The 26844-nt window shown below is 50.4% G+C and overlaps 2 protein-coding genes and 2 long non-coding RNA genes across 5 annotated transcripts in view; 2 read left to right on the top strand and 2 right to left on the bottom strand.

The window, feature by feature from the left end:
• The window catches only part of RPP40 (ribonuclease P/MRP subunit p40), a 44607-nt gene extending 39494 nt beyond the window's left edge, over positions 1-5113 (bottom strand). The window contains exons 1-2 of the mRNA XM_060163762.1: positions 4962-5113; positions 3401-3531 (exon numbers count right to left, since the gene is read on the bottom strand). The gene's annotated coding sequence lies outside the window, so the exon portion shown is untranslated. The remainder of the gene's footprint in view (positions 1-3400; positions 3532-4961) is intronic.
• A 16-nt stretch (positions 5114-5129) lies between these two features.
• Positions 5130-7174, top strand: LOC132527750 (uncharacterized). The gene is made up of 3 exons (XR_009543068.1): positions 5130-5550; positions 6386-6513; positions 6942-7174. It is a non-coding gene; the product is annotated as an uncharacterized LOC132527750 (long non-coding RNA).
• A 272-nt stretch (positions 7175-7446) lies between these two features.
• On the bottom strand, positions 7447-19005 carry LOC132527751 (uncharacterized). Of its 2 annotated transcripts, none has more exons than XR_009543070.1 (3): positions 18530-19005; positions 9721-9801; positions 7447-8975 (listed from the first exon to the last, which is right to left on the bottom strand). It is a non-coding gene; the product is annotated as an uncharacterized LOC132527751 (long non-coding RNA). The 2 variants fall into 2 exon arrangements; XR_009543069.1 differs by lacking the exon at positions 18530-19005 and adding an exon at positions 12857-12932.
• Positions 19006-19641: 636 nt separating this feature from the next.
• PPP1R3G (protein phosphatase 1 regulatory subunit 3G) lies at positions 19642-26132 on the top strand. The gene is made up of 2 exons (XM_060164291.1): positions 19642-22020; positions 24743-26132. The coding sequence occupies exon 1, from the start codon at positions 19762-19764 to the stop codon at positions 20836-20838; it is 1077 nt and encodes a 358-aa protein (XP_060020274.1). The 5' UTR covers positions 19642-19761; the 3' UTR covers positions 20839-22020; positions 24743-26132.
• Positions 26133-26844: the final 712 nt, after the last annotated feature.

The following is a 26844-nucleotide window of genomic DNA, read 5'->3' as shown; positions in this document are numbered from 1 at the left end:
CTTGGTTTAGCCCTTGTTCTGATATCAGATGCCCCAAATATGGAATCTGGTTTTGAAACTGCAGTTTTCCTTGTCAACGTTATGTCCCTTTAAGGCTAAAAGCTTTAGCAAGTGGATGCAGTCATCCTGTGAGGAGGCTTGAGGAAAGTGAAGAAGCAAATCATTCCACGTACTGCAACAAAGCAGAACCTCTGGGGAACTCTGTATCATTCAGATCAACCTTTAGGATTTGCAAAAAGTAAGAAGGGCTCTCAGTAAGATCCTGAGGGATTACTGTCCAGGTGAGTTGTTTTTCTTCCCAAGTGAAGGCAAAAAAGTGTTGGCTAGCTTCCTCAGCTGGGATACTGAAGAAGGCACTGCATAAGCCAGTTACAGTGAAGAATGCCTCCCGGTGGGAATGGACGTTAGTAAGTGTGAGGGTTAGGGACCACAGGGTGTCGAAGGATAACAACGTTGTTTATTGTTCTGAGGGCCTCGACTAGCCTCCACCCTCGGCCCTTAGGTTTTCTCACCAGTAAAATGGGAAAGTTACAGGGACTAATAGAGGGGACACTGAGCCTTGCAGTCTTCCATTATGGGCTGTATGACTTGAAGGGCTTCTTTACTTACAAGTATTGAGTAATTCCAGGAAGAAGTTCTGAGGGATCTATTTGAATCTTGATGGGAGGTGCGCTGTGAATTTTGCCAATATCAGTTTGAGATTTTGCCCACAAGGAGGGTGGTAGCTGATTCAAAGGGGACAAACGATCAGCGTTTCCAGAATCAGCTCTAGCACCAACAGAGGTGGAGCAAATAAAAGATGTCAAAGGGTCATTTAATTCACCTGGTTGGCTGCTTTGATGACTGCCGTCAAGTTCTAGAGTTATTTCCCCCTTTTGGAGAAAGAAATTCTGCCGTGATACTTCTCTAAGGAATCTCAGGCTCATAAGTGGGTGGGGGCAGAGGAACTAAGCAGAAGGCGTGTCTGTCTCTCAAAGGGCCTAAACAAAAGGGAATAGGTTCAGAGACAGGAACCTTTTGAGGTGCATCACAGATCCCCACTATTGGAACGGTTTCAGCACTCTGAGGCAGGGGCTGTTCTGTAGTAGTGGGGTTGAGCACTCTGGCTCCAGTGTCAGTTAGGACTGGAAGAGATTCAACCCCAATCTGGAGAACTGTTTCTCCAAGCCAATTAAGAGGGAAGATTGGGAAGAGCCCCTGTAGTTCCTTGGGTCATTCAGAATCAGGAGGATGTTGGAAAGGCACCTTAGAAGGCTGAAGGCGCCTGAAGCACTTAAATTTGTAACAATCTCTTTCCCAATGTCCTGGCTCTTTGCAATAACAGCAGAAACTAGGAGGGTTTTGGTTTTGTTTAGGGGCCTTTGTTTGCTTCAGTTGAAGATTAAGACTTCTGGCGGCCTTTCTTTGAGGAGACGCATCCAGCATGAGAGAGCTGGTTGGCCAGATTTACTAAATCTGCAGTGGAGGGTTTCCCACTCCATCCTGGTGCTTTTTACTAGAAGGGAAAGGTCCTGTTTCAGTCCATTAAGAAACAGAGTTAAAAGCTACCCAGGTGGAATCAACATCTAAAGAAGACCAGAATTTTCTTTTAAAATAATCTGAAGTTGATTGTAATAGTCATGAACAGATTCATCAGATTTTTGTGTGCAAGCCTGAATTTTGTTCCAATCAACAGTCTTTGGAAAAGTCCTAGGAATGGCCTGATAAAGTCACTGAGTGATTGCCTGAGTCTGATCATATAAGTAAATGGCCAGGTCTCCCAGTTGTAATTCTAGAGATCTTTCAGGACTCTGCCAATTAGCGGCAAACTGAATGCTGGGCCTGGCTTCCCTGACAAGCATATGAACTAGTTGAGATAAGCTGGAGAGTCCAGGTTGACAGGTTTGAATGACTGTGTGAAATCCCTCAGCAAATGTGTGAGGATCCTTGGTTACTTTAGGAATATCTTTGACTGTGGCTCACAGTTCAGCTTTAGTCCAGGGAGTATAAGAAATTGAGGGTTTCAAAGACATAAACACTTGTTGCACCAGGCAGTGACTCCCATTGAGTATCTCTCAAGATGGGAGACAACTACAGAAACGCCACCTGCATTCCATAAAAATTCAACCTATAACGTTTGTTGGGAATGCCCAGACACGGTAACTCTTTCTGTAATTCATTACGGTTTAGTGTACACGCATTCACACTCATGCAGTAACTCCGAAGAGTTCCTGTTATTTGAGTATGGGCAAAAAAACCTTTAATATTCTCTGTGCCTAAGTTTCTTCACCAGTAAAATGAGTATTAAAAATCCTGCTTTATTGCGAGAAAATAAAAGAAATTAAGGGTTTAGCCTCTGAATTCTCAAAAGGCTGAATTTTAAAGGGACAGGTTCTGACCAGTTTAGAGGAAAAGGGAGTGGAAAGAATTTCAGAGAAAAAGGGAAGTTGGGCAAGAGAATTAGTCTGGGGGGAGCTGAGGGTGTAGAGGAGGGGCGGGCGGCAGAGAAGGGCAGAAGGAAGACAGTGCTGGGGGGCCGCGCCTGAGGCAAAGACGCCGAGGAAGAGCCTGCGCTTCAGGAACCACTTTAGCTTTAATTGTCTGTTGGCCTCGGTTAATCTTAGCATCTTATTTTGCAGAGAGGCAACTTTAGGCTCCTGACAACATCTGGAAGCCTCAAAATACCAACAGAAGTAGGTGTTCCAGTCAGTTCTGGAAATTTGAAAACTGTGCTTGTCCAATTCAGTTTTAAGAAAAGAGAGTTCGGGGATTTCAGAAGTTCCGCATAACGGCTGCTGAGATTCTAAATTGCCTTTGGTCAGGTGAGTCCGTTTAGTTAGAAAAGTGAATGAGGAAGGACCACGATTTTAAAACATAACATCAGACAGATGTCAGGAGGCTGTTAGTAGCGCAGAGGAGCACCCTCAAAATATTTGAATAACTGGGATCCCGTTTCTCAGAGGTGATTTTTTGTTTGTTTGGCAGGAGTAAGTGACTTTTCTTTTTTTGGCCGTGTGGCTCGTGGGATCTCAGTTCCCCGACCAGGGGTTGAACCCGGGCTCTCGGCAGTGAGAGCGCCAAATCCTAACCACTAGACCGCCAGGGAACTCCCAAGAGTAATTTTCAAACAGCCAAAACAGCTCAAACAGCCCACAGGCCTAACACCAGCCAGTTCTAAGGGGACGGTCTGGTCCCAGAGGAGCCTGGGCAAAGGCTCCTCAGCCTGGCTCCCTAGAACAGACCGCGTTCCACGGATCCACCCAAAAGGCGAGCCTATGCCAGTTGGAAGAGGAAGTGCCGAATGAGCACTTGCACACAGAACAAGGCCTGGACCAGAAAGGACCAGACTTTAACATCCATCGTGAATAGAACCTGGAGAGCTTCCAAACGCAAAGAAGCTGGACCCAGGAGAAAGATGTACCTTCAAAATCCAGGGTCGGTGAGAAAAGCAGTGACCACGCGCTCAAGGTGGGCACCGCACCTCTTTGCTCAGCAGCCCAGGAGCTGTCAGGGGGCTTCTCTGGTTCCCGGATGGGTCGCCAAAATGTTGACCTAAAGTGAAAAGACCGCCAGCTATTCCCCAGCAAGGACGGGTTTATTCGGGATCAGCAGAGAATTGCAACTCGAGGTTTCAACCGTGGCGGCCACGTGCAAACCCCTGTGAGGCGAGGGAAGGAGCCGCTTTTATAGAGGGGAGAGGATGGTGGGCGGGCTTAGTAAACAGAGCCCCTGCTTCTTATTGGCTGAGTCTTGGCCAGAAAGAAGGGGAATCTTTCTTCTTTCCCTCTTGGGCTCTGCTGTCCACGCAGGGGTGAGACCTCCCCCGGATGGTCTCCCGACTCTATTTAACTGAGGTTTCCATTCATTAATTTTTACCATATGGATACCCCATATTTTGTTTATCCATTGGGCAGCTGGTGGCCATTAGGGTTGTTTCCACTTTGGGGCTACTATGAATAGTGCTGCTTGAACATTGCTGTGCAGGCTTTTGTGTAGACATGAGGTTCCCTTCTCCTGGGTATCCTGTCATCTCTCAGTAAGACTAATGAATAAACGAATACGTTTGCAGTTTTTCCTGCTATCAGGCTTATCCTCGCAATCCACTTTCCAACCTAATACTAGAGTTTTTTAAGCATGTAAATCTTTTAAGTGTGTAAATCAGATCTTGCTGAGCCTGTATTTAAAACCTTTCAACAACTTTCCACTGTACTGAAAAAAAAGTGCAAAAACCTCTACGTGGCCTACCTCTTCAACCGCCCAGGGTGGGCCAGGGTGCTTGCAAATGCCCATCCGTTTCCCCAACTGGATTTTAGGTAAAGTGAGGCTAGAGGCTGCAGGGCCACTAGCACGAGCAGTTGTCATCGGGGCTTTCTTGTCCCCAAGCACTTAGATGGGAGGGGCCAGGCTGCCCCACTGCAGACCCCTCTCCTCTCCTGGGGTCCTGCCTGAAAACTCCAGCCCCAAGATCCCAGCCTGTTAGAGCTGGGAGAGTCCCGTCTGGTGATCTCCGAGCTGTGCTCTGCGGAGCCCCAGGGGAGAGGGGTCAGCCGGGGACAGAGGGCGTGAAGCTGAGTGGACAGGGCTCTGCAGGATGTGTTTCCTGCTAGTTTTTGTTTGAATAAAACCGCTTAAAGAAAAAAGGAATTTGAGAACAAATTGATTGAACCCAACCCTCTTCATTGACAGATGAGGAAACCAAGGCAAAAGAAAACTCAGCTCTCCTCCCAGCCAGAGTGGGGAACCTGCTCTCACCCGTGGGGGGCCGGTGTGTTCCAGTGTCCCTGCTTCCCGAGAAGGACGCCTGGAGCCCTGCCGGACAGTCAGCACACTTCGGAACTCAGAGGCAGCAAAGGGAGCAGTTAAGGACAGACGGACAAATGCTCGAGAGAAAATAAGACGCAAGTTTTCCATCCGCGGTACGAGCAGACGAGGGCTGCCTAGGGCCAGAGGGACAGAAGAGGAACCTCTCACTAAGGACTTACCAGCCCGGCAGCACAGGCAGGAAGTGCTGCCTCCAGCAGCGTCAGCGCAGAGGATGAGCAGAGAGGCCTGGTCACGTGACCAGGCTCGGAAAGAGCGTTGGGGGAGGGGCGCCAGAAATGAACAACACGGAGAAGGAACGGAAAGGCGGTGCGTGAGGGTAAGCCGAGGCGGGGCTCTGCAGGCTGCAGCGGAGCTGGCGTCCTCCTCCCTCCCCCGCCGCAGCCAGAGAGCAGCAGCTGTTGGGATCCAGCTGCCATTTTTCAAACCAATTAAGGAGCCCTGTTACTGCCCCCGGGAGGGAGTGTGTCTGTGTCTTCTGAGTCAGCAGCTCGGACCGGGGCCTCTGGGGACAGCTCGCAAGGCCCTAATCGTCCCCTCAGAGTTAAAAATAACAAGTAGCAAGCCACTACTCTTGACTTTACACTGCCGCAGGGGGCGGAGGTCGGGGGTGTCTCTTGCCACAGAGGTTTACCATCCGAGGCGCCAGAGAGCGGCAGCCCGCTGGCAGCACGTTTTTCTTCCCATTCGCGCTCTCCTGCTTCAGGTCCCCGTCCTGAAGTCATCCATCAGCTGTCCCACTTGCCAGAAGTAAGTGACACCGGGCGTGACATTACTGCTTTCCAAAACAAAGAAGCCCAGATCTCTCTGGCTGAGAAAAGTTGCAGAGCCCTGGTTCCCCTGCTTAAACCTGAAACAGTCACTCGGGTAAGACCGTTGAGGGGAGGGAAAACTGTGGAATAAAGCATAGACGGTGAGCCGAACCACCCCTTCTGACTGGTCTGCAATCCGGAGACCAAACCGCTGTCTGTTAACTGTTTACTTTTCCTCCAGTTTGTTTGGCATTGCGTAGACGCTCCCTCAGAAAACAGACCCACTTTACCTCCGAGGCTGAGATCAGAATAGGGCGCTTGGGAAGGGAGATGAAATCAGAGCATCTGTGGGCCTTAGGGCCCACACCCAGGCTTCTCTCTCTCCCAAAACATGCAAGCCAGGGATGCTTTTTCTGCTTTTCTATAAAAATCGGACAGCAGCAAAATCATCCCTGGATGTAGCTGATGAAAACACACATCTCAACTCAAGGTAACCCACATAAACGTGGGACCTCAACGTGGCCCAGTCCCGGCATGGTGTCACCTTCCAGGAAGTAACAGCCTGACATAAAAGTAGGACTGAAAGCCGTGCAAATCTGGAGAGAAATTTAAAGAGGAAACATTCTTTTTCCTTAAAACCCAGGAAGACATCTATAAAAGATTATATTTCTTCTTCTTTTTCTCGGTCGTGCCTGCATGCAGGATCTTAGTTCCCGGACCAGGGATGGAACCCGTGCCCCCTGCCGTGGGAGCACGGAGTCCTAACCACTGGACTGCCGGGAAGTCCCAGGAAGTTATATGCTTCATCTCCCTCTTGCCTCTCAACCCCACAGCCTTCATCACAGCCCCCGGAGACCTTACCTCTGCTTTGCTCGACCACCTGATAGCCAGTCCACAGGGTCCGCCCGCCCCACCTCCTCTCCCGTCTGTTTACTCCATCAACTCAGCCTTTCTGGATTCAGTAAGTTTCTAACGTTCTTATCTTAGCACCTGGATTCTGCACAGAGTTGACCCTAGGGACCAGGAACTGATCTAACCAGGAGGTGGGAGGTGGCAGGAGCCGGAGGAAAGGTCCAGAGGTGAACACAGACGACTGTGCTTTTCCCTTGCCTCATCTTTGTGGGCCTCTGCTGGGAAGGAAAGTGTCCTACCGTGCTTCCCAGAGGTGCTGCCTCAGCCTTCAGCCCCCCTCCGTCCTTCCCCCTCCCGTGGATCAGGATACACTCCTCCCCAACCAGCCTGCTGAAGACACTCCTGGGGATTCCCAGCATTTCTCTTTGCAAACCAGGAGCAATGACGCTGGTTTAAGGAGTTAATTCCTCCCTCCTCTGGGTCACTGTGTCCAGCAAGAGGAAGGAAAGTTCACTCATTTTGTTATCTCTTTCACAGGGGCCTTTGGCCACGAAACAACCCAGGTGGCTACAAACAGAGCCAACATGGGGGCAGCTCCAAACCCTGAAGGTCTGAGGAGGCGGGAAGTGTCCCTGGCTTGTTGTCATGGAAACCACAATAGAGGCTTGCCTCCTGACCAACCCTGGTGCTTCCCCGTGTGCCCCACCCCCCCCATGGCATGGCACGCCCCCTCCTCTCGGGAGCTGTGATTATAAAACATGTTTTCAATAGCCATTGTCTCCTGATCTGTTGGCCTTAGTATAACCCAAATTTTCTATTAATACACTATTTTAAAAAATTTTTAAAATTATTTTTATTTTTGCGGTACGCGGGCCTCTCACTGTTGTGGCCTCTCCCGTTGCGGAGCACAGGCTCCGGACGCACACGCTCAGCGGCCATGGCTCACGGGCCCTGCCGCTCCGCGGCATGTGGGATCCTCCCGGACCGGAACACGAACCCGCGTCCCCTGCATCGGCAGGCGGACTCTCAACCACTGCGCCACCAGGGAAGCCCTAATACACTATTTTTAAAAACAGCTGGGGAACCTCTCATTCCCCACCACCAACGTCAAGAGGGTGAGGCTCGCCTCCTCAGAGCAGGATCCCCAGGTGCACCCTGGTGCCTGGAGCTGACCTCCACTGGACTTGCTCCAGGAAGGTGGCCGTGGTTCCTTCCTTTCCTTTGTCAGCCTTGGTGAACTTTGACAGTGACAGTCCATCCCATCAGGCCTGTGATGAAATCCAAGGTTGAAGGAGTTCCCGGGTGGCCTAGCGGTTAGGATTCCAGGCTTTCACCGCCGTGGCCCAAGTTCAACCCTTGGTCTGGGAACTGAGATCCCGCAAGCCGTGCAGCGCAGCCCCTTGCCCCGCCCCCCCACACACACACAAAAAGAAGAGAGAAAGCCAAGGTTGATTTAATTCTTGGTTCTCAACTCTCCAGCACTGGCCTGACCAAATCACCTCTGATTTTCCACACTTGGCTCTAGTATCGTCCTGGTGGAGGGGACATGTTAGCAGCCGGTCCAGCCTGAATACAGACAGAGTAGTCTCTCCTCCTTATTGACGACAGTCATGAATCCTTTTATAAACTGCTGCTGTTCGGTAACCTGCTTCATCCTCTCTATCGAACAGCCAGGGAAGTGAGAGCTTCCACCGCCTAAGTGGAGGACCTGGTGGCACCCAGTCAGCGACCAGTCTCTAAAGCTGGACCCCATGCTCTGACACAGACAATGCGCTTCTCTGCTTCAGCAACCATCATCCTCCCACCATTTCAGCTGGTGAGGTCTAATCACAGCTCAACGTGCTGGTTGTCTACTGCTATGTGATGAAGCACCTCAGAATTCTGTAGCTTGGATCAAAAGCAGGATCTCAGAGAGAGATCTGCACACCCATGTTCACAGCAGCGTTATTCACAGTAGCCAAAAGGTGGAAGCAGCCCTAGTGTCCTTCAGTGGATGAATGGATATACAAACTCTGGCATAAACACACGATGGAATATTATTCAGCCTTTAAAAGGAAGGAAATTCTTTTCTTCTTTTAAATTATTTTATTTTTGGCTGCGTTGGGTCTTCATTGCTGCGTGCAGGCTTTTCTCTAGCTGCGGCGAGCGGGGGCTGCTCTTTGTTGCTGTGCGCGGGCTCCTCATTGCAGTGGCTTCTCTTGCATGCAGAACACGGGCTCTAGGCGCGCGGGCTTCAGTTGTTGCAGCACGCAGGCTCCGTAGTTGTGGCTCGCGGGCCCTAGAGCGCAGGTTCAGTAGTTGTGGCACACGGGCTTAGTTGCTGTACGGCATGTGGGATCTTCCCAGACCAGGGTTTCAACCCGTGTCCGCTGCATTAGCAGGCGGATTCTTAACCACTGTGCCACCAGGGAAGCCCAAGGAAGGAAATTCTGACATGAGCTACAGCAGGGATGAACCTTGAAGATATTATGCTGAGTGAAATAAGCCAGTCATAGTATGAGTCCACTCACAGGAAGTACATAGAGTCATCAAATTCATAGATGCAGAAAGGAGAATGGTGGTTGTTAGCGGCTCGGTTGCAGGGGGAATGAGGAATTATTGTTTAATGAGTGAAGAGTTTCAGTTTGGGAAGAAGAAAAGAGTTCTAGTGGTGATGGTTGCACAACAATGTGAATGTACTTAACGCCACTGAAGTGCACGCTTTAAAAAGGTTAGGATGGTAAATTTAATGTGTCTTATTTTATCACAATTTTTTTAAACAAAAAAATTTCGACACATCTATATAATGTTATAAACCATTGCTACCTCAATATAAAATTCTTAAACAAAAAAATAGTTATAAAATTAAAAAGGAAAAAACTGGTGGTTGAAAACCACACTCTGACCACTTCTCCTAGTTGTTAAGTTTGGTCAATTTCAGCTCTTATCACAGTAGCACTCCGTATCCTCCAGCCCCCACCCCCAACCCGGCAAGCAGCTGAGCACAATTTCTGAGAACAGGTTGCATGCAGCTTGCAGGAGCTGGGGTAGGCAAGAAGGACCCTGTGCTCCAATAACAGGGATCTGTGCTATGGTCACTGATTGCTGCTCTGATCACAGAGGTGCAGACACAGAGATGGGCAGCGTTGCTGCAGCCTTCACTGTTTTTGCTACAAACCCTGCAGCCTCCAGCTGAAACGACTTCTAGAGAATTTAAAGAACTGGTGCTTGTTTTTACGTTCTGGTTTTTTTCCCCTTTGGGAGTCAGACATTAAAGGACTAAAACGTTCAAAAGAAACCACATATACAGAGAAATCTAGAAAATCCCAGCACATACCTTAGGAAGGGTGCAGGCTCAGAAAAGCCCTGGGAAGACCTTAAGTTTATTCCTCTCGTTGATCTCCAGCACAGAGATGCCCTATAACGATAATTAAAAATTTTTTTCCCACCATTTTAAAAATTGAAGTATAGTTAATTTACAATGCTGTGTTAGTTTCAAGGTTACAGCAAGGTGACTCAGATATATATATATCTCCTTTTTCAGATTATTTTCCAGTATAGGTTATTACAAGATATTGAATATAGTTCCCTGTGCTCTACAGTAGATCCTTGTTGTTCATCTATTTTATATACAGTGGCCCACACGCCATTCTGTAACATCATACATTGGCTGTTTGGAAAATACTGATTTACTGAGAAATGCAGATCTTCCAAACATCACCATCTTTCATCAGCCACTATCAAAAATCACATTTGTGGGCTTCCCTGGTGGCGCAGTGATTAAGCATCTGTCTGCCAATGCAGGGGACACGGGTTCGAGCCCTGGTCCAGGAAGATCCCACACACCGTGGAGCAATTAAGCCCGTGTGCCACAACAACTGAGCCTGAGCCCTAGAGCCTATGAGCCACAACTACTGAGCCCACATGCCACAACTACTGAAGCCCGCGTGCCTAGAGCCCATGCTCCACAAGAGAAGCTGCTGCTATGAGAAGCCCGCGCACCGCAATGAAGAGTAGCCCCCGCTCGCCGCAGCTAGAGAAAGCCCGCGTGCAGCAACGAAAACCCAATACAGCCAAAAATGAATAAATAAATAAATTTTAAAAAATCACATTTGTTTCACTGCTGATCTCATCAGAGAAGCCTGCAAGTGCTGGGAAGCTGTCAATCCCGTGGTAGATGCAAGTATTTCAAATTACAATTTTTCCTTCAAAGTTCAGATTTCAGAATTGGCAACACATTCTTTCTGTTGTTTTCCTTGAAGTCAGAGACTCGCTTCAGTGATTTCTGAGAAAATGTCTTCTATGTGCCCAAATGTGAATGTCCGTGGTTTATCCGTCATTCTTTTAAGAAAAAATGGTGTTTCACGAAAAAAAGCAGCTGGTTCAACTCACAACAGTTTCCCAGTGCTCTTCCTCTGGGCAGTCATCACATGTCAGTAGTAGCAGTGCTCTGTGCGTATTTCCCATTTCGTCACGTAGAATATTGAAAGTCAGGTACTAGTGTTGGGATTTAATAAAATTTATAATTTTCACTGGTTTATCTAGGATACGCTTAAAGGAGGCTGGCACGGTTTTACCCAGCACTGCTTTTGCGCAGTGCGGATGTCTGCAAAGTGCAAAAGGCAAGTAATGTCTTAATATTGCTACGAAAGTATTTTGACATCACACGCCCTGCTCCGGATGCGCAGTGACCCTGCCGCCCAGCCCGGCAGCAACTGAGAGCCTGGCACTGCGTGAACCTAAAGCGGGGGCTCAAGGCCTCCCCAGTCTCCCCCCCACCTCCCCTGTCCATCCTCTGTCCCAACCTTGGGACCAAAGAGGTCCATGGGGGAGACCCAGGGGCTCTAGCTGTCGAGCTCCAAGTTCCCTCACTCTGGATGACACACCTACTTGTCTTCGTTCAGTGGTTTGGGGGACTCACCCCTGTACCTTAGGCTCCAGTGCAGTTACCTCTCCTTTATTATTGTTCCAATTCCCCAAGGTCCATTATGATGGCTGAGGAATTTCAACCATCATAATAATGGAATCATAATTATTAAATATTAATATATAGTATGAAGGTTTAACATTTATGTGAACTAATATGTTAATGCTTGGTCATGGGCATATGGCAGGAATAATCTAACTTTCACACATTTAATCCAAGAACCCGACATTGTCACAGTGTAAGGATACACCCTAGGTTTTAGATTTCCCTTTGAAAAGGATCCCAGGTCTCCACACTCCCATCTGCTTTGGGCTTGGGCTCATACATTTTGACCCTGGGCCTTCCGTCTTCTGCTATTGACAAGCAGGTGTTTGCCCTACAGTGGTGTTGTCTGTTGGCCCTGACACAGTGGGAGGTCCAAGCTGGGCTCCTGGACGCCAGGGTCAGGAGGGAGCAGAGGAAAGGTAAACACGTGGCGGTTCCTGCAGCAGAAACACGAGGCCAGGCGACACCCCTGGAGACAGGCGCACAGGGTCATACACACTGTGCAGCCAGCGCCTCCTGACCTCTCACCCTGCACGGTGCGCAGTCCGCTGTTTACTGTCCTGACTTCACAGAACAGCGACCATTGATCGCCGAGGAGTGCAAACTTAGGAGTACAACAGTGTGATCACCCAGAGGAAAATGCACGTCAAGACACCTGCTGGCGTCTCCGATGTCACAGGTACGGATGTCGTGTGACCTCTGGGCTTCGCTCTTGGGTGCTGCAGCCCCTTCCAGGCATGCGCCCAGGGCCATGTCTGCAACTGTCCGTCTCGAGAGTTTAGGCCTCATGTTACGTAACCACATTGGAAACGGGATCTCGGGACCGAGAGAAGATGTGGGACGGGAGGGTAGGTAGGGAAAAGAAATCAACTCAACCAACATGTCTAATGAGTAACTACTACATGCAAAGATTTATATTGCATAGCAGGTATCATTATCAGGGATGATGTATATCTCACGTACTTGTGTGTTATTTGTTTCCGATCCCAACATTAAAATGTGATGGGACTTGCCCGGTGGTGCAGTGGTTAAGAATTCGCCTGCCAATGCAGGGGACATGGGTTCGAGCCCTGGTCCGGGGAGATCCCACATGCCACGGAGCAACTAAGTCCACGCGCCACAACTACTGAGCCTGTGCTCTAGAGCCCACGAGCCACAACTACCAAGCCCACGCGCCACAACTACTGAAGCCCGCGCACCTAGAGACCATGCTCCACAACAAGAGAAGCCACCCCAATGAGAAGCCCGCGCACCGCAACAAAGAGTAGTTCCAGCTCGCAGCAACTAGAGAAAAGCCCGCGTGCACCAACAATGACCCAACGCAGCCAAAAATAAATAAATTTATAAAATGTGAGCTCACGGGAGGCAGAGCCTCGCATTTTGTTGACTGTTGTGTCCCCGGCACCGAGAAGTGTGTGGCACAGAGCAGGCATGCAATAAATACATGGTGAATTAATGAATGAAGACGTTGTGCTAGCAGGTAATAACGGAAAACAATTACTGTGCATCAGCACGGCGGGCTCTGTGCAAAGCATTCTGCGAGGGTTTTTCCTCTTTCCTCTGCACGGGCAGTCACCTGGTCCCATTTTACAGATGAGGAGACTGCAGCTCAGAGAGGTCACATAACTTGCAGAAATGATGGTGCTGAGGTTTGAACTCAGCTATTCTGTCTCTTGGGTCTTTAGGTCTGACCAAGCCTCCCATTCTACACTCTGGAAAGTAACAAAGACCAGTTAGACACAGTCCCTGTTCTGCAAGCAAAGATGTGCTAATTGGAGATAAAATCTGGAAACAAGTCAGAACCAGCCAAAGCAGTAAGCGGTAAGAAGCATCCCAGCGAAGCAGGCAATGATGCTATGGGTTTGCAGAAGCGAACGGGGCAGATAGGAAAAGATATTAACTAACAGGATTCTTGTTGAGTGATGGGATTATGAATGGTGATGCTTTCTGTTTCCCACTTTATCTGTATTGCCTAATTTCCCCATAGTGAATACGTACTGCTTTTGTAATAAGAAAAAAAAAATTTATCTTAAGAAATTTTTCCCTTAAAAATTAAAAAATACACGTTCTAAGGCAAGTCTCCAAAGCAAGCTCCCTCCCTGTCATTTCCTTTGCCCTCCCACAAAGCACGCTGTGTTACTGTTTTTAAAATAACTTTTCAGGGCTTCCCTGGTGGCACAGTGGTTGAGAATCCACCTACCAATGCAGGGGACACGGGTTCGAGCCCTGGTCCGGGAAGATCCCACATGCCGTACAGCAACTAAGCCCGTGCGCTGCAACTACTGAGCCTGTGCTCTAGAGCCCGTGCGCCACAATTACTGAGCCTGCACTCTAGAGCCCGCAAGCCACAACTGCTGAAGCCCCTGCGCCTAGAGCCTGTGCTCTGCAACAAGAGAAGCCACCGCAATGAGAAGCCCGCGCAGAGCAACGAAGAGTAGCCCCTGCTCGCTGCAACTTGAGAAAGCCTGCGCGCAGCAACGAAGACACAACAGCCAAAAATAAATAAATTAATTAATTAAAATAACTTTTCAAATATACTCTGTGCATGTACAGGCATATGCTCTATATACTTAAAAAAATTTGTTTTTCAGGACCACATTAAATTAAACCTTAAGCTGGGAGTTCCCTGGTGGGGTAATGGTTAGGATTCAGTGCTATCACTGCTGTGGCCCAGGTTCAATCCCTCCTCGGGGAACTGAGATCCTGCAAGCCACGCAGTGTGGCCAACACAAAACTAAAACCTTAACCCAAGGAGTCAGGATGGGCTGCTGAGGAAGAAAACGTATCTCAGCTTTTGCTTCACCTACCTCCAAGAAACAGGGCCAGGACTCAGGTGAGGCAAGATGGGCACCTGCTTTGGGCACAAAATTTAAGGGGCACCAAAACCTCAGCAATCAAGATAAATAATATTTTAATTCAATATTTAAAAAATCCAAATTAGTGCAAAAAAATCCACGAGAAACAAAACATCTAAATCGTATTTTTGTTTTCTTGGCTGTGCCGTGTGTCTTGTGGAATCTTAGTTCCCTGCCCAGGGATTGAACCCCGGGCCCTCGGCAGTGAGAGTGTGGAGTTCTAACCACTGGACCGCCAGGGAAGTCCCTGAAATTTTAAATAAAAACAGAACTAGGAAAAAAAAAAAAGGGCAGATCCCGCTTATATGGAGGCTGGAACATATAATTGTGGACAGGGGAGAAGGGAAGCTTCTTTAAGAAAAAGATTACAAAATCACAAGTAAAAATTAGGTAAGTATGAATATTTAGAACGAGGAAATAAGTAACAACGAAGTATAAATTATTAAAAACCTAACCTATACCACAAACATCACAAAATCCAGAAAACATAATTTTTTAACTGCCTAAAGTGCTTCTATCATGTTTTCCCCCTATATTTTTGTAGGAATATTTTGGAAAATCCCTTTCAAGTTTCCTTCATATATCAGCTGTAAAAGTTGTATTATAGGTTTGTGCCCCCGAACACAGGACTCTGATCAACTTTTTAATTTTTTTTAGATTTTTTTTTTGATGTGGACCATTTTTAAAGTTTTTATTGAATTTGTTACAATATTACTTCTGTTTTGCTTTTTTTTTTTTTTTTTTTGCGGTATGTGGGCCTCTCACTGCTGTGGCCTCTCCCGTTGCGGAGCACAGGCTCCGGACGCGCAGGCTCAGCGGCCATGGCTCACGGGCCCAGCCGCTCCGCGGCATGTGGGATCTTCCCGGACCGGGGCACGAACCCGCGTCCCCTGCATCGGCAGGCGGACTCCCAACCAGTGCGCCACCAGGGAAGCCCCTATTGCTTCTGTTCTATGTTTTAGTTTTATGGCTGCGAGGCGTCTGGAATCTTAGCTCCCCGACCAGGGATTGAACCCCCTGCATTGGAAGTCAAAGTCTCAACCACTGGACCGCCAGGGAAGTCCCCAGGGCTCTGATCAATTCTATTTCACATGATAACCATCAAAAAATGTTCCTTTCCCCACGAGCCTTCCCAGAGCAACTCACAACACGGCAGCTGGCTTCTTCAGTGCCACCAAGAGACCTAATCACAGAAGCGACACCCCATCACTGTTGAGTAGGAAGGCATCTCTAGGCCCTGCCCATGCTAAAGGACAAGGCATCACACCGAACACTGGAGGGCATCAGAACAGGCCACCGCTTTGGCATAAGGATTATTTTGAGCTGAAGAAAATCAAGACATAACGTTGAGAAAATCAAGAAAAAAACCCCTCTCTGCCCTCCCTGAATCTGGCTAAAAGCTGGACGTAATCTCCATTTGCGAAGCTGTCTCCCTCCCTCATACCAGGAGGAAGAGAACTCATAGACTCATTGATTCCAGGCTCTTATCAGCCCAGAGACAGCACCAGACGAATCTACACAACAAACCTTACTAGACAACCCTTATCCTCCATGAGTTTCTCTCATATATTTATCTTCCTGGGTTTGCCACTCCTAAAACTATAAACCCCCTTTCCTTGTCTCTTCTCTACATATATATGGTTGTTTGTTAAGATGGTATTGTCGATGAAAAAAAACTATGTTGAGGAAAAAAACGGTTAGTTGATCTAATAAAGAAATGGAAAATTTTATTCAAGCCAAGCTGACGATTTTAATTGGGGAGACAGTCTTTCAGAAAGCTCTGAGGACTGTCAAAGCACAGTCCTATAAGTTTTTGAGACAAACGGTTATACGTCAAATGATGTATTATTTACAGTTTATACAATCCTGATCTGCATATACAAAGCAAGTAGTGGATTTGTAAGATTAAGAGGCATGGTATCTCCTAAGGAGGTCTGGTTACCGCAGGGGCGAAATACACTCTAAGGGGTAGCGAGGAGGCCCACATGAGCAGAGAAAAAAATGCATGTTTAAACTTTTCTTATCTTGCCATAAAATATGTATTTTATTTCATTGCGTGACTATGTGAACACATCAGAAGGGGCCCGAGAATACTCAAGCTTCTGTAGTTTCATCATAAATCTGCCTCTGAGCGGAAGTCATCATTACTAACTGGGCTGCTCCCGAAAAGCGTCCCAAAGGAGGCAAACATTTGGAAATTGCCTTAAAGACCAGGCAAGTTCAGTAAGTGGAGGTGGGGGGCAGGACACTCCAGGTAACGAGGAGAGCACCAGTGCTTTCAAGGGAAGAGCGTCCTCTAGAGTGCTGGTTTTAATATGATGGTGAGGATGGTGATGGTGACATTGTGGTTCTGCCGTGGAATGCTTTGCTCAAACCAAAGCTTGGCGAAGCCCAGTGTGTAAACCAGGTAGAATTGCCCTGTCTCAGGCAGGCCTGGGGCCCTGCTGCCTCGGCTCACATCAGCCCAGGGGGTTCCTAGGGGAGCTGTGCAGAAAATGTCATCTGAAGGGGACTAGACAGGAGGATGTGAAAGCAGATGGAGCCACATGCTGTCGGGTGAGGGGTCTGGAGCATACGTAGCAGATGTGCACAGTGGTGTCACAGCAGGCTACGATTCCTCCATCGGGGCTGCGCACAAGACATCTGCACGAGACAAAGAATTCCATGAAAAGCGAGTTTCCCTCCCACCTCTCACCCCCAGTCCCTTGGTACGGCTCCCCAGAGCCATTCCTCTGTCGACAAGATCTTTCCAGAGATAACGCCAGGCATACACAGAGATGTGTTCTGTATATATCAGTTTTTGTCCACATAAATATCCTTTGTTTTTTTGCTCGTTCATTCTTCTTCCCCCCAACCAAACAAAGCAACCAGTTTTGTTCTTTTGGGGGAAGTTGGTGGGAAGGAGAAAACTCAGAACAGGAAAGTTCAAAGAAAGTTCCACGTGGCTGGAGGGCAAGCAGACAGCGAGGAAACGGCCAAGCTCTGGCGTGACACCTGGAGCCAGATCCCGCTCTAGCCCCTATGAGTTGAGAGCACATCCCTTGACCTCTGTGAGGCTCCATTTACTCTTTCTTTCAAGATTCTGATAATGATGCCTTCCTGTTCGGACACTGGTCTGCAAGCAGCAGAAAGCCCAGTCACGCTGACTGAACCAGAAGCTTGTATTTATTTATTTATTTTTAAAACCTCACGTGGTGGGAGGTCCAAAGACCCAGCTCCTTGGTTCTCAGTGACGGAGGGGCCGTGCCACCCCCCAAGCTGGCGTGTTTGCAAACAGGGGTACGGATTTCTCCGTTGTCGCGATTCCTGGGGCTGCTGGTGGCGTTCTGAGGGTAGGGCTCATGGACGTTTGGGCTCAGACTGTTTGCAGCGGGCGGTCACAACAAAGAACTGTCCTGCTCACAATGCCAGCAGCGCTCACACTGAGAAACCCGAGCGCCTCAAGGACCCTGTGTTTCCCACGCTCAGGAATCGCAACACTCTGACGGTTGGCAAGGTGGCCTCGACTGTCGTGGGCGCTATAGCGCCCCCTCTTGGCAAAAGGATGGAAGCTTCCCCTTGGACGTCCCGCCCTCCCCCCGTCTTACTGGCTGGGTCACTTGCTCATTCCTGAACGCCTCCTAGGGTCGGATGAGACAGGAGCTCTTCTGGAGGAGGGGGCCGGCCGCGTGGGGGAGGGGTGGGACACCTGCGAGCAAGGTGGGTACCAGCCCCAGGCCGGCTACAATAGAGGCTGCCTTAAGGATCTTGGAAGGAGGTGCCGCCTGCAGCCACGCTTGCGCATTCCCCTCCCCTTCCCCCAGGGCCTCTGTAGGGCTGAAAGGTGCCCCCTGCAGCCTTGCTGCTGCCCCCAGTCTTCTCCCTCACAGAGGCTCCCTGGCCTCCCTGACCAGGTCGGATCCCACCTTCTTAGCATCTGCTGCAGGGGCTGACTCTCTCTGTACCCGTGTGGCTTTCTGGTTAACCTTGGTCTCCTCCGATAGATATATGGAGAGGGCCCCGAGGGTGGGACCTCCGACGTTCCCACCAAACAAGAGTGGGACAGGGCTGCGACCACGGCCCGAGGGCCCTGAGAGGGGGGGCCTCCTTAAGTAAGTTCGGCTCCCTCCTGTCCCCGCCCTGGAGCAGCTCCAGCCGCAATGAGGTTGGAGCCCAAGAGGCTCACCACAACCTCACAGTCTCTGTGAAGTCCTATTTCATCCTTAAGATAGTTGGCAAATTTTGTACTTCACTCCATAATACATCAATGTTTACGTTAATGTAAAAACAGTGATCTTCTTTCCCAAATCTTTTTTTTCCCCCCACACCTCCCGGCTTACCTCCGCAGGGAGAGCGCGGAGTCCTAACCACTGGACCGCCAGGGAGTTGCCATCTTCTTCCCCAAATCTTGATGTTGTTCCAACAGGCAGACAAGCCAGGTGTATCTGGGGCCTCTTGTAAGTCCCCAAGTTGAGATGCCGTCACGGCATTCCACGCCGGGCACGGGCGGGCCCTAAAGATCCCAGCAAGGGGGCGTTCTTGCTAGAAATACTTTGGGGCCCATCCCGGGCCTACTGACTCCGAAGCCCTAGGGTAGGGCCCAGCCGTGAGCTCGCACACCCCCGCCAGATGACGCTGACGCGCGCCAGAGTTTGAGAAGCCCCTACTTAGCGGCAGGTGGAGTCAGCCCTAGAAACGAAGCAAAGCAAAACCAACAGCGAGAAAACACTTCGGGCAGTCTCCTCCCCCGCCCCCGGGTTCGCGTCCCTGGAAGGCCGGCGGCGAGCGGCGGGCCCCTCTGCTCGGGCACGAGCTCGGAGCGCGGCGGGCGGGACGAGGGGAGGAGCGGGGACGTGCCCCCGGGCCCCGCGCGAATGGCCTCCGGTAGCTCTCGGCTGGCGGCGGCCCCCCTCCCCCCCGGCCCCGGCCCCGCGCGTCCCCGCACCGCCTCCGCCCCACAACTGGTCGGAGTGACCCCCGCGCCGGGCCGGGCCGGGCCCGCTTCCGAGAGCCCAGAACTTGGGGAGGAAGGAAGAGACCGTCCCCGCAGGCGATTTTCCGCAGTTGTGCGTCTGCCCCGGGGACCTCCTGGGCCGATGCGACCGCCGGGAGGAGACCCTCTGCGACCCTCCAGAGGGCAGGCCCGTCGGGACCCGCGGGGCCAACTTTGCGGACTGGAGGACGACGGAAGCTGAGCGCGAGTTCACCCCGGAGCTCCGGAGGCAGGGCGGGCGCGGGCCCGCTGGGCAGGAGGGGGTGAAAGGGAGCCCCGACTTACGCGCCGTCCCCCCTCTCCGCGGAGCCCTCGGACCCCGCCCGCCCGGGCCCAGCGGCCGCGCCTCCGGGCGCCGGGCCCTCCCGCGCCGCGGGCAGGCGCATCACCGAGCGGCAGCGTCCGGCCCCGGTCCGGCCCGCATCCTCCTCCCGCTCCGGCCTGAGCACCCCGGCTGAAACCCGGAGCCTGCCGACTGGGACTGCCTTCTCCGCTCGGGCCGGGGCGGGCGCTGCGCGCTCTTTCCACCACCCCAGGCATCAAGTCTCCAGAGAACAAGTCCCGGGGTCAGACGGCGTCATGGAACCCCCGGGGCCGCAGCTGCTAAGTTTGGAGGCGCCGGGACCTGCGCCTTTTGAAGACCCCCCGCCTGCCGAGGAGCCGCCCGCCCCGGGAGTCCTCTGCACCGAGGGTGGCGGGGACGGCGGCGGCACGTCGGCGGTCCCGAGCTCCGACGCCGAGGGCCCGTCCCCGCAGGAAGAGACTGCCCCCTGGGAGCAGGAGGAGCTGCTGGAAAGCCGTCGCCGCCGCCGCTGCGGCGCGCGCTCCTTCCCTCTGCCCGCCGACCCGATCCTGCAGGCGGCCAAGTTCCTGCAGCGGCAGCGGCCGCCTGCCCCGGGGCCGGGCGCGGAGGGCGGCGAGAGGGTCGAGGACGCGCCGCACAGCCCGGGCTGCTGCGCCAAGTGCCAGAAGCGGGTGCAGTTCGCGGACGCGCTGGGGCTGAGCCTAGCCAGCGTGAAGCACTTCAGCGTGGCCGAGGAGCCGCAGGTGCCGCCCGCCGTGCTCTCTCGCCTGCGCAGCCTCCCGGCGCGCGCCGAGAACCTGGAGCAGCTCCCGGGCCTGCTGGCCGCGGCGGCGGCGGCGGCGGCGGCCGCGCCCCTCCGCGAACAGCCTCCCCGACTGCAGCCTCTCTTCGAGCTCCCCGGGCCGAGCGCCGCAGACGAGCGCCTGCGGCGACAGCGCGTGTGCCTGGAGCGCGTGCAGTGCTCGGCACCCTGGGGCGCGGAGGTGACCGGCTCCGGCCGGGTGCTGGGCTGCCCGGGGCCACGCGTCGTGGCCGTGCGCTACACCTTCACCGAGTGGCGCTCCTTCCTGGACGTGCCGGCTGAGCTGCGGCCCGAGCCAGGGAAGCCTCCGCCGCCAGAGGCGCCGTCCTGGGGGCCGGGGGAGGCCGAGGAGGAGCCGAGCGCCGAGCGCTTCCACTTCGCGCTGTGCCTGCCCCCGGGCCTGCAGCTCAAGGAGGGGGAGGACGCGGACGCTCCGGACGTCGCCGTCCACTTCGCCGTCTGCTACCGCTGCGCCCAGGGCGAGTACTGGGACAACAACTCGGGGGCCAACTACACGCTGCGCTACGTGCGCCCTGCCGACGCGCGCTGAGCCCGCAGTCCTCGGCACCGCAGCGCTCGCAGGGACGCGGGAAGGGGCCGACGGCGCGCGGAGCCCAGGCAGCCGCGACGCTTTGCGGAGCGTCATCTTTCTGGAGAGAAGAAGCCGCTCCCCGCAAGCTCGCGCCCCAGACAGAACCCGCCTGCAAGCACGGAGCCCTACCCGGCGAAGCGCCCTACCTTCCCGGCCTCTTTCCCGTCGCTTTGGCCTCTGGAGTTCTCGCCGCGCGTCGAATGGGAAGAAATCCTCAAGATTCCGAGCAGTGGCTTTCTCCACGAAAAAGACTCCTGACTCCTGAGCGAGGCTGCAAACCCTTGGGATTTGTCTTTAACTGTGGACGTCCCCTCGGGTCTCAGGGAGCGGTCGAAGCATCCCGCCGCCTCGCGCCGAGGGACGGCGTGAACTGCGGGCCCGCGGGAGCCCGCGGCCTGTTTCTCGAGAAAACCAGGTGGGGCCTTGGCCGGGCAGTCCTTTTCTCTTACCTGGGATCTGGGAAATGTTTGCTGACTCGTGCGCTTGCGTACAAATGTCCTTTTGAAAAGTAAAGGTCACGTGCACGTCTGTTACTTGATATTTCAGCTCCCGGAAGTTTGGGAGACCTTGGCAGTCGGGCCGTCTTCTTCAGCGGATGATGCTACACTTTAAAGTGGTCAAACAACAATATTTTCAAATTTCCCTTCTTTCATCCCTCCTGTCTGATGTGGAAAGGCCCAGATTTCCCATAATGGGCTAGAGTGTTCTTAAAAGTGTTTTGTAGAAGTCGTTCTTTCCCCGGGCAAAATAAGATGCTTGGTGAGTTGAAATGCCGGCGGCAGGCCTTGGCGGTGAGCCGTCAGAGCCGGTCTTTGGCCTCCAGCCGCGATGTGTAGGCAAAGCACATCGCAGCTGCTAGACTCTTGGGCCATTAGCAGTCAGAGACGCCGGACTCTCGGTGGCTGGACTCCAAGCCGGGGAGATGAGGGATGGAAGGGTGGCTTTCTGTCCCTCCTGGAGCCACAGCAGGGAGCAGCGGCTTGAATGATGAAGCATGCCCAGCAAGAAAATCCTGCTCCGAATCCGGTGGGCACCAGCCTGGCTGGCCTCCTTCATTCACTGCTGATGGCTGTGAATGCCAAGATCAGGGCTGGTGAGCCTCCTGAGGACTGGATTTCTTCATACCTTGGTCCTGCCTTGGTAACTTGTCTGTCTTTTGTTCTCATACGTTCGAGCACGTGGCTAGTACAATCAGCCCATGGGCCACATTCAGCCTTAATCCTGTGCTTGTAGGGCCTGAGAGCTAAGAATGTTTTTTACATTTTTTAAAGATTTGGAAAAATTCAAAAGAAGAATACTATTTTTGTGACACATGAGAATTGTATGAAATTCAAATTTCAGTGTCCATAAATAAAGTTTTATAGGAACACAGCCATGCACATTCGTTCACATACTATCCATGATTGCTTTCCTGCTACAAGAGTAGAGTTGAGCAGATGCAACAGAGACCATATGGCAAAGTCTAAAATATTTACTATCTGGCTCTTCATAGAAAGTCTGCCAACCCCTGCTCTAGAGAAGTAGTATTTTTTTAAAACTATATGTTGAGAGTCATACTTAATAAATCAGTTAAACTTTTAGTAAAATTTGTCACTTGAAGTAAACCTCCTCTGAGTAAAGGTAAAACTGGTTACATTACTCTCAGGAATCTTGGTTGGTTACAGTAAACACTAAGACACCAAATGTACAGTTATTACTGTACTGGGGAGGGGCATCTACCTGCTTCTTACTTCTAAGAAATAACAGAAGTCAAGGTAGCTAAAATATAGCACCATCCGAATTCACATCAGGCTACAGAAAACTGCCAGGTATGTCGATGCTTCAAAATGGGATGTGTCTCAAGCTATAGGAATATTTAGATTGAACTCCGGTTTGTAGACATCCTTTTTGACTACAGCAGTGTTTGCCAGGGGTAACTGATCATGGGAAAAAAATTTAAGTACTAATTTCTTAGTGGAAAGCCATCAAGTTAATGAATTACAATTTACTCTTGGAGTAAAGCAGACTAAACAATGGTCACGTGGATGAAACAATACCTAATTCACATGTGCTTATAAAAATCAATAAGCATTTATTAGAATTACATAATTTTTCTGCTACTAAATACAAACGCAATCAAGCCTTTTCATTCTATGTCTGGTATGGGGTCTGGTATACCACTTCCTTTTTAAAAGCACATTGTTGCATAATAAAAACACCTAAATACATTTTGTATTTTTCTTATGTACTTAGGAATACATTTTAGTTGAAAAGTACTGATAGTGTATATGGCCTATAACACAGTTTGAAATGCTAGTTTATATGGTAGTAATGCACTCTTTTGAATTGTTTTAGATTATTTAAAATTAAATTAGGAACACAGTATAATGATCTAAATAGAGAGCCTCTTGTCTGGTATCTTTTAAAATGGTAACCCATTAAATCTAGAATAAAATACATAAGAAATGGATTTTTAAGAGGTATTTACAGCAAAAATTTTATTCTTATAAAAACCATTACTGATTTTCAAAAGTATATTTTGGAATTCAAACAATTTTAAGAGTACTTATTTAATAATGTAAGAACTTCAAACGTGGCTGTTAGGAAAGGAAATCTAGTTTTGCTCTCCCATAAATCTTGGAGCAAAGCTCTTCTAAGGTTCAGAAATTTGTAAAATATTTCCAACAGCCCAGTCTTTCTGCATGTGGTTATAGCCTTTCAAAGTCCTAGAATCGGCAGTCTCCTAAGTGTCAGTTTCATTTTATGAAGTACCAACTTTTTATTGTAGACTTCACTTTGTGAAGAAATGTAGGGACGTTAAATTAGGTCTTTTTGTTTGTTTTTGAAAAGTTTCAAAGGAAGAGGCAATACTGAGGAAGTATTTACGACTGTATTTCCTGAATGGAATGAACACACACACACTTATCTCCAAAGCAAAATTCCCACAATGCAGCTTGGCTTTTTTGTGGTATTATTTATCAACTTGATAAGTGAGAGTCATCCTACTTGAAAATGTAATGGCTTCAACATCTCACCCGGCTCTAGTGATCAAAAACTAAGTTCTGCTTAGCTCAGCTAATGGTCCTGACCTCCACCAGACAGACTCCAGTTTCTTCTCTATAAGCAAGGGGGTCCATGGATCACTGGGTCAGGGGATGTTGAATGAAGTATGTGTCCCAATCTAAACAGTGTCAGAAGAGAATCCCCTGCGGTCCAGTGGTTAGGACTCTGCACTTTCACTGCTGAGGGCGCGGGTTCAATCCCTGGTGTGGGAACTAAGATCCTGCAAGCTGCGTGGTGTGGACAAATAAAAAAACAAACAAAAAAACCAAACACGTGTCAGAAGCAGTGGCTGGAAATGTGGCCTTCTGTACGGAACAAATGTCCCCTGATAAGCCCCAGGTTTATGAAGCAAGGTGACCAGTCGCTTCCAAGACCTAACTGGGGAGGACGGGACCCCGCTCCAGGGTGTGGGCAGTGGAGCCTGGGAGCTGGTCGAGCTCTGGGGCCACCAAGTGTCTCTGTCCAGGCAGCAGGGCCACAGCTCAGGCAGCTCTCCTGAGGCACCAGAGAGTGGGCATTTGTCATCCAGAGCCTGGGCCGTAGGGACGGGAACCTTCTGACGGGTGCGCAGTGCATTTTCCACCTGGCCGCGCCCTCACCTCCCGGGCCCTCCTTCTGCCCTGAGTCGGGGAGGCTTCCCGGTGATGCTGTGGGTTTTGAGCCACGGAGAACCTGCTCATTTCGTTTTTGGAGGTTTGTGTTGGACTCTTGCTATATCATTTTACGAGCTGTCCATATTTCTGCTTTCTGGTCCAACGGGTTTTGCACATTTTAGTGTGCTAAGTTTTCTCATTCCCCGACTCATTTTCTTGTTTCTTAGGAGCATGTGGCTTGGAGCACTTGGGGAATTGTGGTCTGTGTCATGTGTACTGTGTCAGGAGTGCAAGGAACAGCCTTCAGGAGGAAATGTCAGGCTTTGCCTTCGTGTGACATCATGGGACTGACAGACGTGCCTTTTCAGCTCATGCAATGGACACGGGTTTATAGGTTAAAAGAGGGCACCGTGGCATGTGGTAACTTAACAGGCAGCCCTGGCAAACGGTGAGCTGTTTGCTGTCCAGCTTTGCCCGGTCAGTCCCCGTGATGCCAGGCCTGGACGGTCTTCAGGATGGGGGTTGTGTTTTGTATGGTCACAGCGGCAAGGGGCTGGGAGCAGGGCAGAAACTGACAACCTGGGCCCAGCCCCGTGACCCCACCTGTCCTCCTACAGGGCCATCCTGGCCTTATTGTCGATAAGCGGGCCAGTGCCTGGAAACCCCCGGAAGAGGCTGACCCTGGCTTCTCCTCGGGACTAGTGATGGACACTTTCCACTAGGTGACCTGCTGTTTCCTTGCTCCCCTCTGGACTCCCTCTGATCGGGGAGGCTGTCAGGATGCAGCCCAAAATGGTCCGTTAACCCTCCAAGAGCTGGTTGCTAGAGAGCTAACACTGTAACTTTCGGTTCATTAGGACCTAAACTCCTTTAAATCTTTTTGGGACACGTTGTATTTGCATCTTGTAGAGTTTAGTTCTTTGGCTTTGCCCTCTGTGAGCAGACACATTTTGGCAAGGAAAGAAGTGAGTGACATTTGGGCTGAATGGAGAGTTTTTGAGATGGCGAAGATCAAGGGCTTGCTTTTAAGACGCGCTAGTGAGATGCGCCCCGTGGATCTAATAGGAAAGCAGAAGTCTATTTAGGTCATGAGTTCAGAGCCACTTCAACCCGGAAAATCTTCAGATACACAAACACCTCTGGTAAAGCAAAGGCATTTTAGAGACACTTACAGACACGTAAAAACATTAGAGCAGTGTAACTACTCATCCCGTTCATATTGTTGGCACAGCTCAGGTTCTCTGAAACTCGTTGGCTCGAGTCACTGCCCCAGGAGAACCGACAGCACCCTGAAGTATCCCAGAACGGGAAACTCATTCTGAAAATCTGAACTGAATAAAGATTGAAAGCAGGTGGGTTTTGTGAACTAAGCTTGGAACATTTAATCTCCAAGTCGAAAAATTCATGAGCACATCCCACAGAAGGTCTTTCTACAAATAGCTACATGTGTTATGTCAAGGAAGCATCCACTCCAAAAGACAAAAAGTTTATGGTTATGGGAAACTCATGGTCTTTATAGGGGCCCCTGGCAGGGCTCTCTAGTGTTTGTGGGTCCAGCGCCTCTCTGGACAGCTTTGGGTGAAGAACCCGTTATCAGGAGGCTGTTCTGGGGCAGCTGAAGCAGGACCTTGTATACCCCAAGTAGGCGGAAGAGGTTACTCTTTCTCGGAGGTTCTGGGGCAGCTGAAGCAGGACCTTGTATACCCTAAGTAGGCGGAAGAGGTTACTCTTTCTCGGAGGGAGTTAGGCTTTGCCTAATTTTTACATTATATAAGAGGAAATGTGTGTTTATATTCAGAACCACTTTAAATGGCCTAGAGGATTCCATTTGTATGTCCTTTTCAGTCTGGTTAAGAAGTTGTGTTTTTACGCACAGACTTAAGGCATGTTGTTTATAAAATTATATTTTTCGGCCAGAAAACCCCTAAGCCTGTGTGTTGCCCATGTCACAGTGAAGCGCCGACCCTGGAATTAGTGAGTCTGTTTGTTGTATTAGGATTGGAAATATAAATCGAATTCGGTTTGAAGGTCCCTGGGATATCTAAAAATCGATAGTGTGCATAAGTACAGATATAAATGGATACTAAATTGCAGGCAAGTCCTTAACAATGAAATACACAATATGTTCTTTTAGAAAAAAAATAGTCCACATTTAGAAAAATCTGTGAGTCCCCTGCTTAGCTCCCAACCTCCCCGCCCCCTGACCCCCAAATCTGAACTAGAGGTTGCTTTTGTTACCAGATCCTGAGTGATTTTGGACTTTGCTGTTGACCAGATAGTCATTAAAATGAATTTCTCTATTGGTGTGACTGCCCTGAAAGAGTAGATT

The sequence above is a fragment of the Lagenorhynchus albirostris genome, chromosome 10 (assembly GCF_949774975.1).
Source record: "Lagenorhynchus albirostris chromosome 10, mLagAlb1.1, whole genome shotgun sequence".
NCBI classification, from domain to species: domain Eukaryota; kingdom Metazoa; phylum Chordata; class Mammalia; order Artiodactyla; family Delphinidae; genus Lagenorhynchus; species Lagenorhynchus albirostris.
Note: the sequence above shows the minus strand (reverse complement) of the source record. Positions and strands in the feature narration are given on the sequence as shown.

Coding starts and splice junctions, on each gene's coding strand:
- PPP1R3G (XM_060164291.1), top strand. CDS start 19,762: ATGGAACCCCCGGGGCCGCAGCTGCTAAGTTTGGAGGCGCCGGGACCT.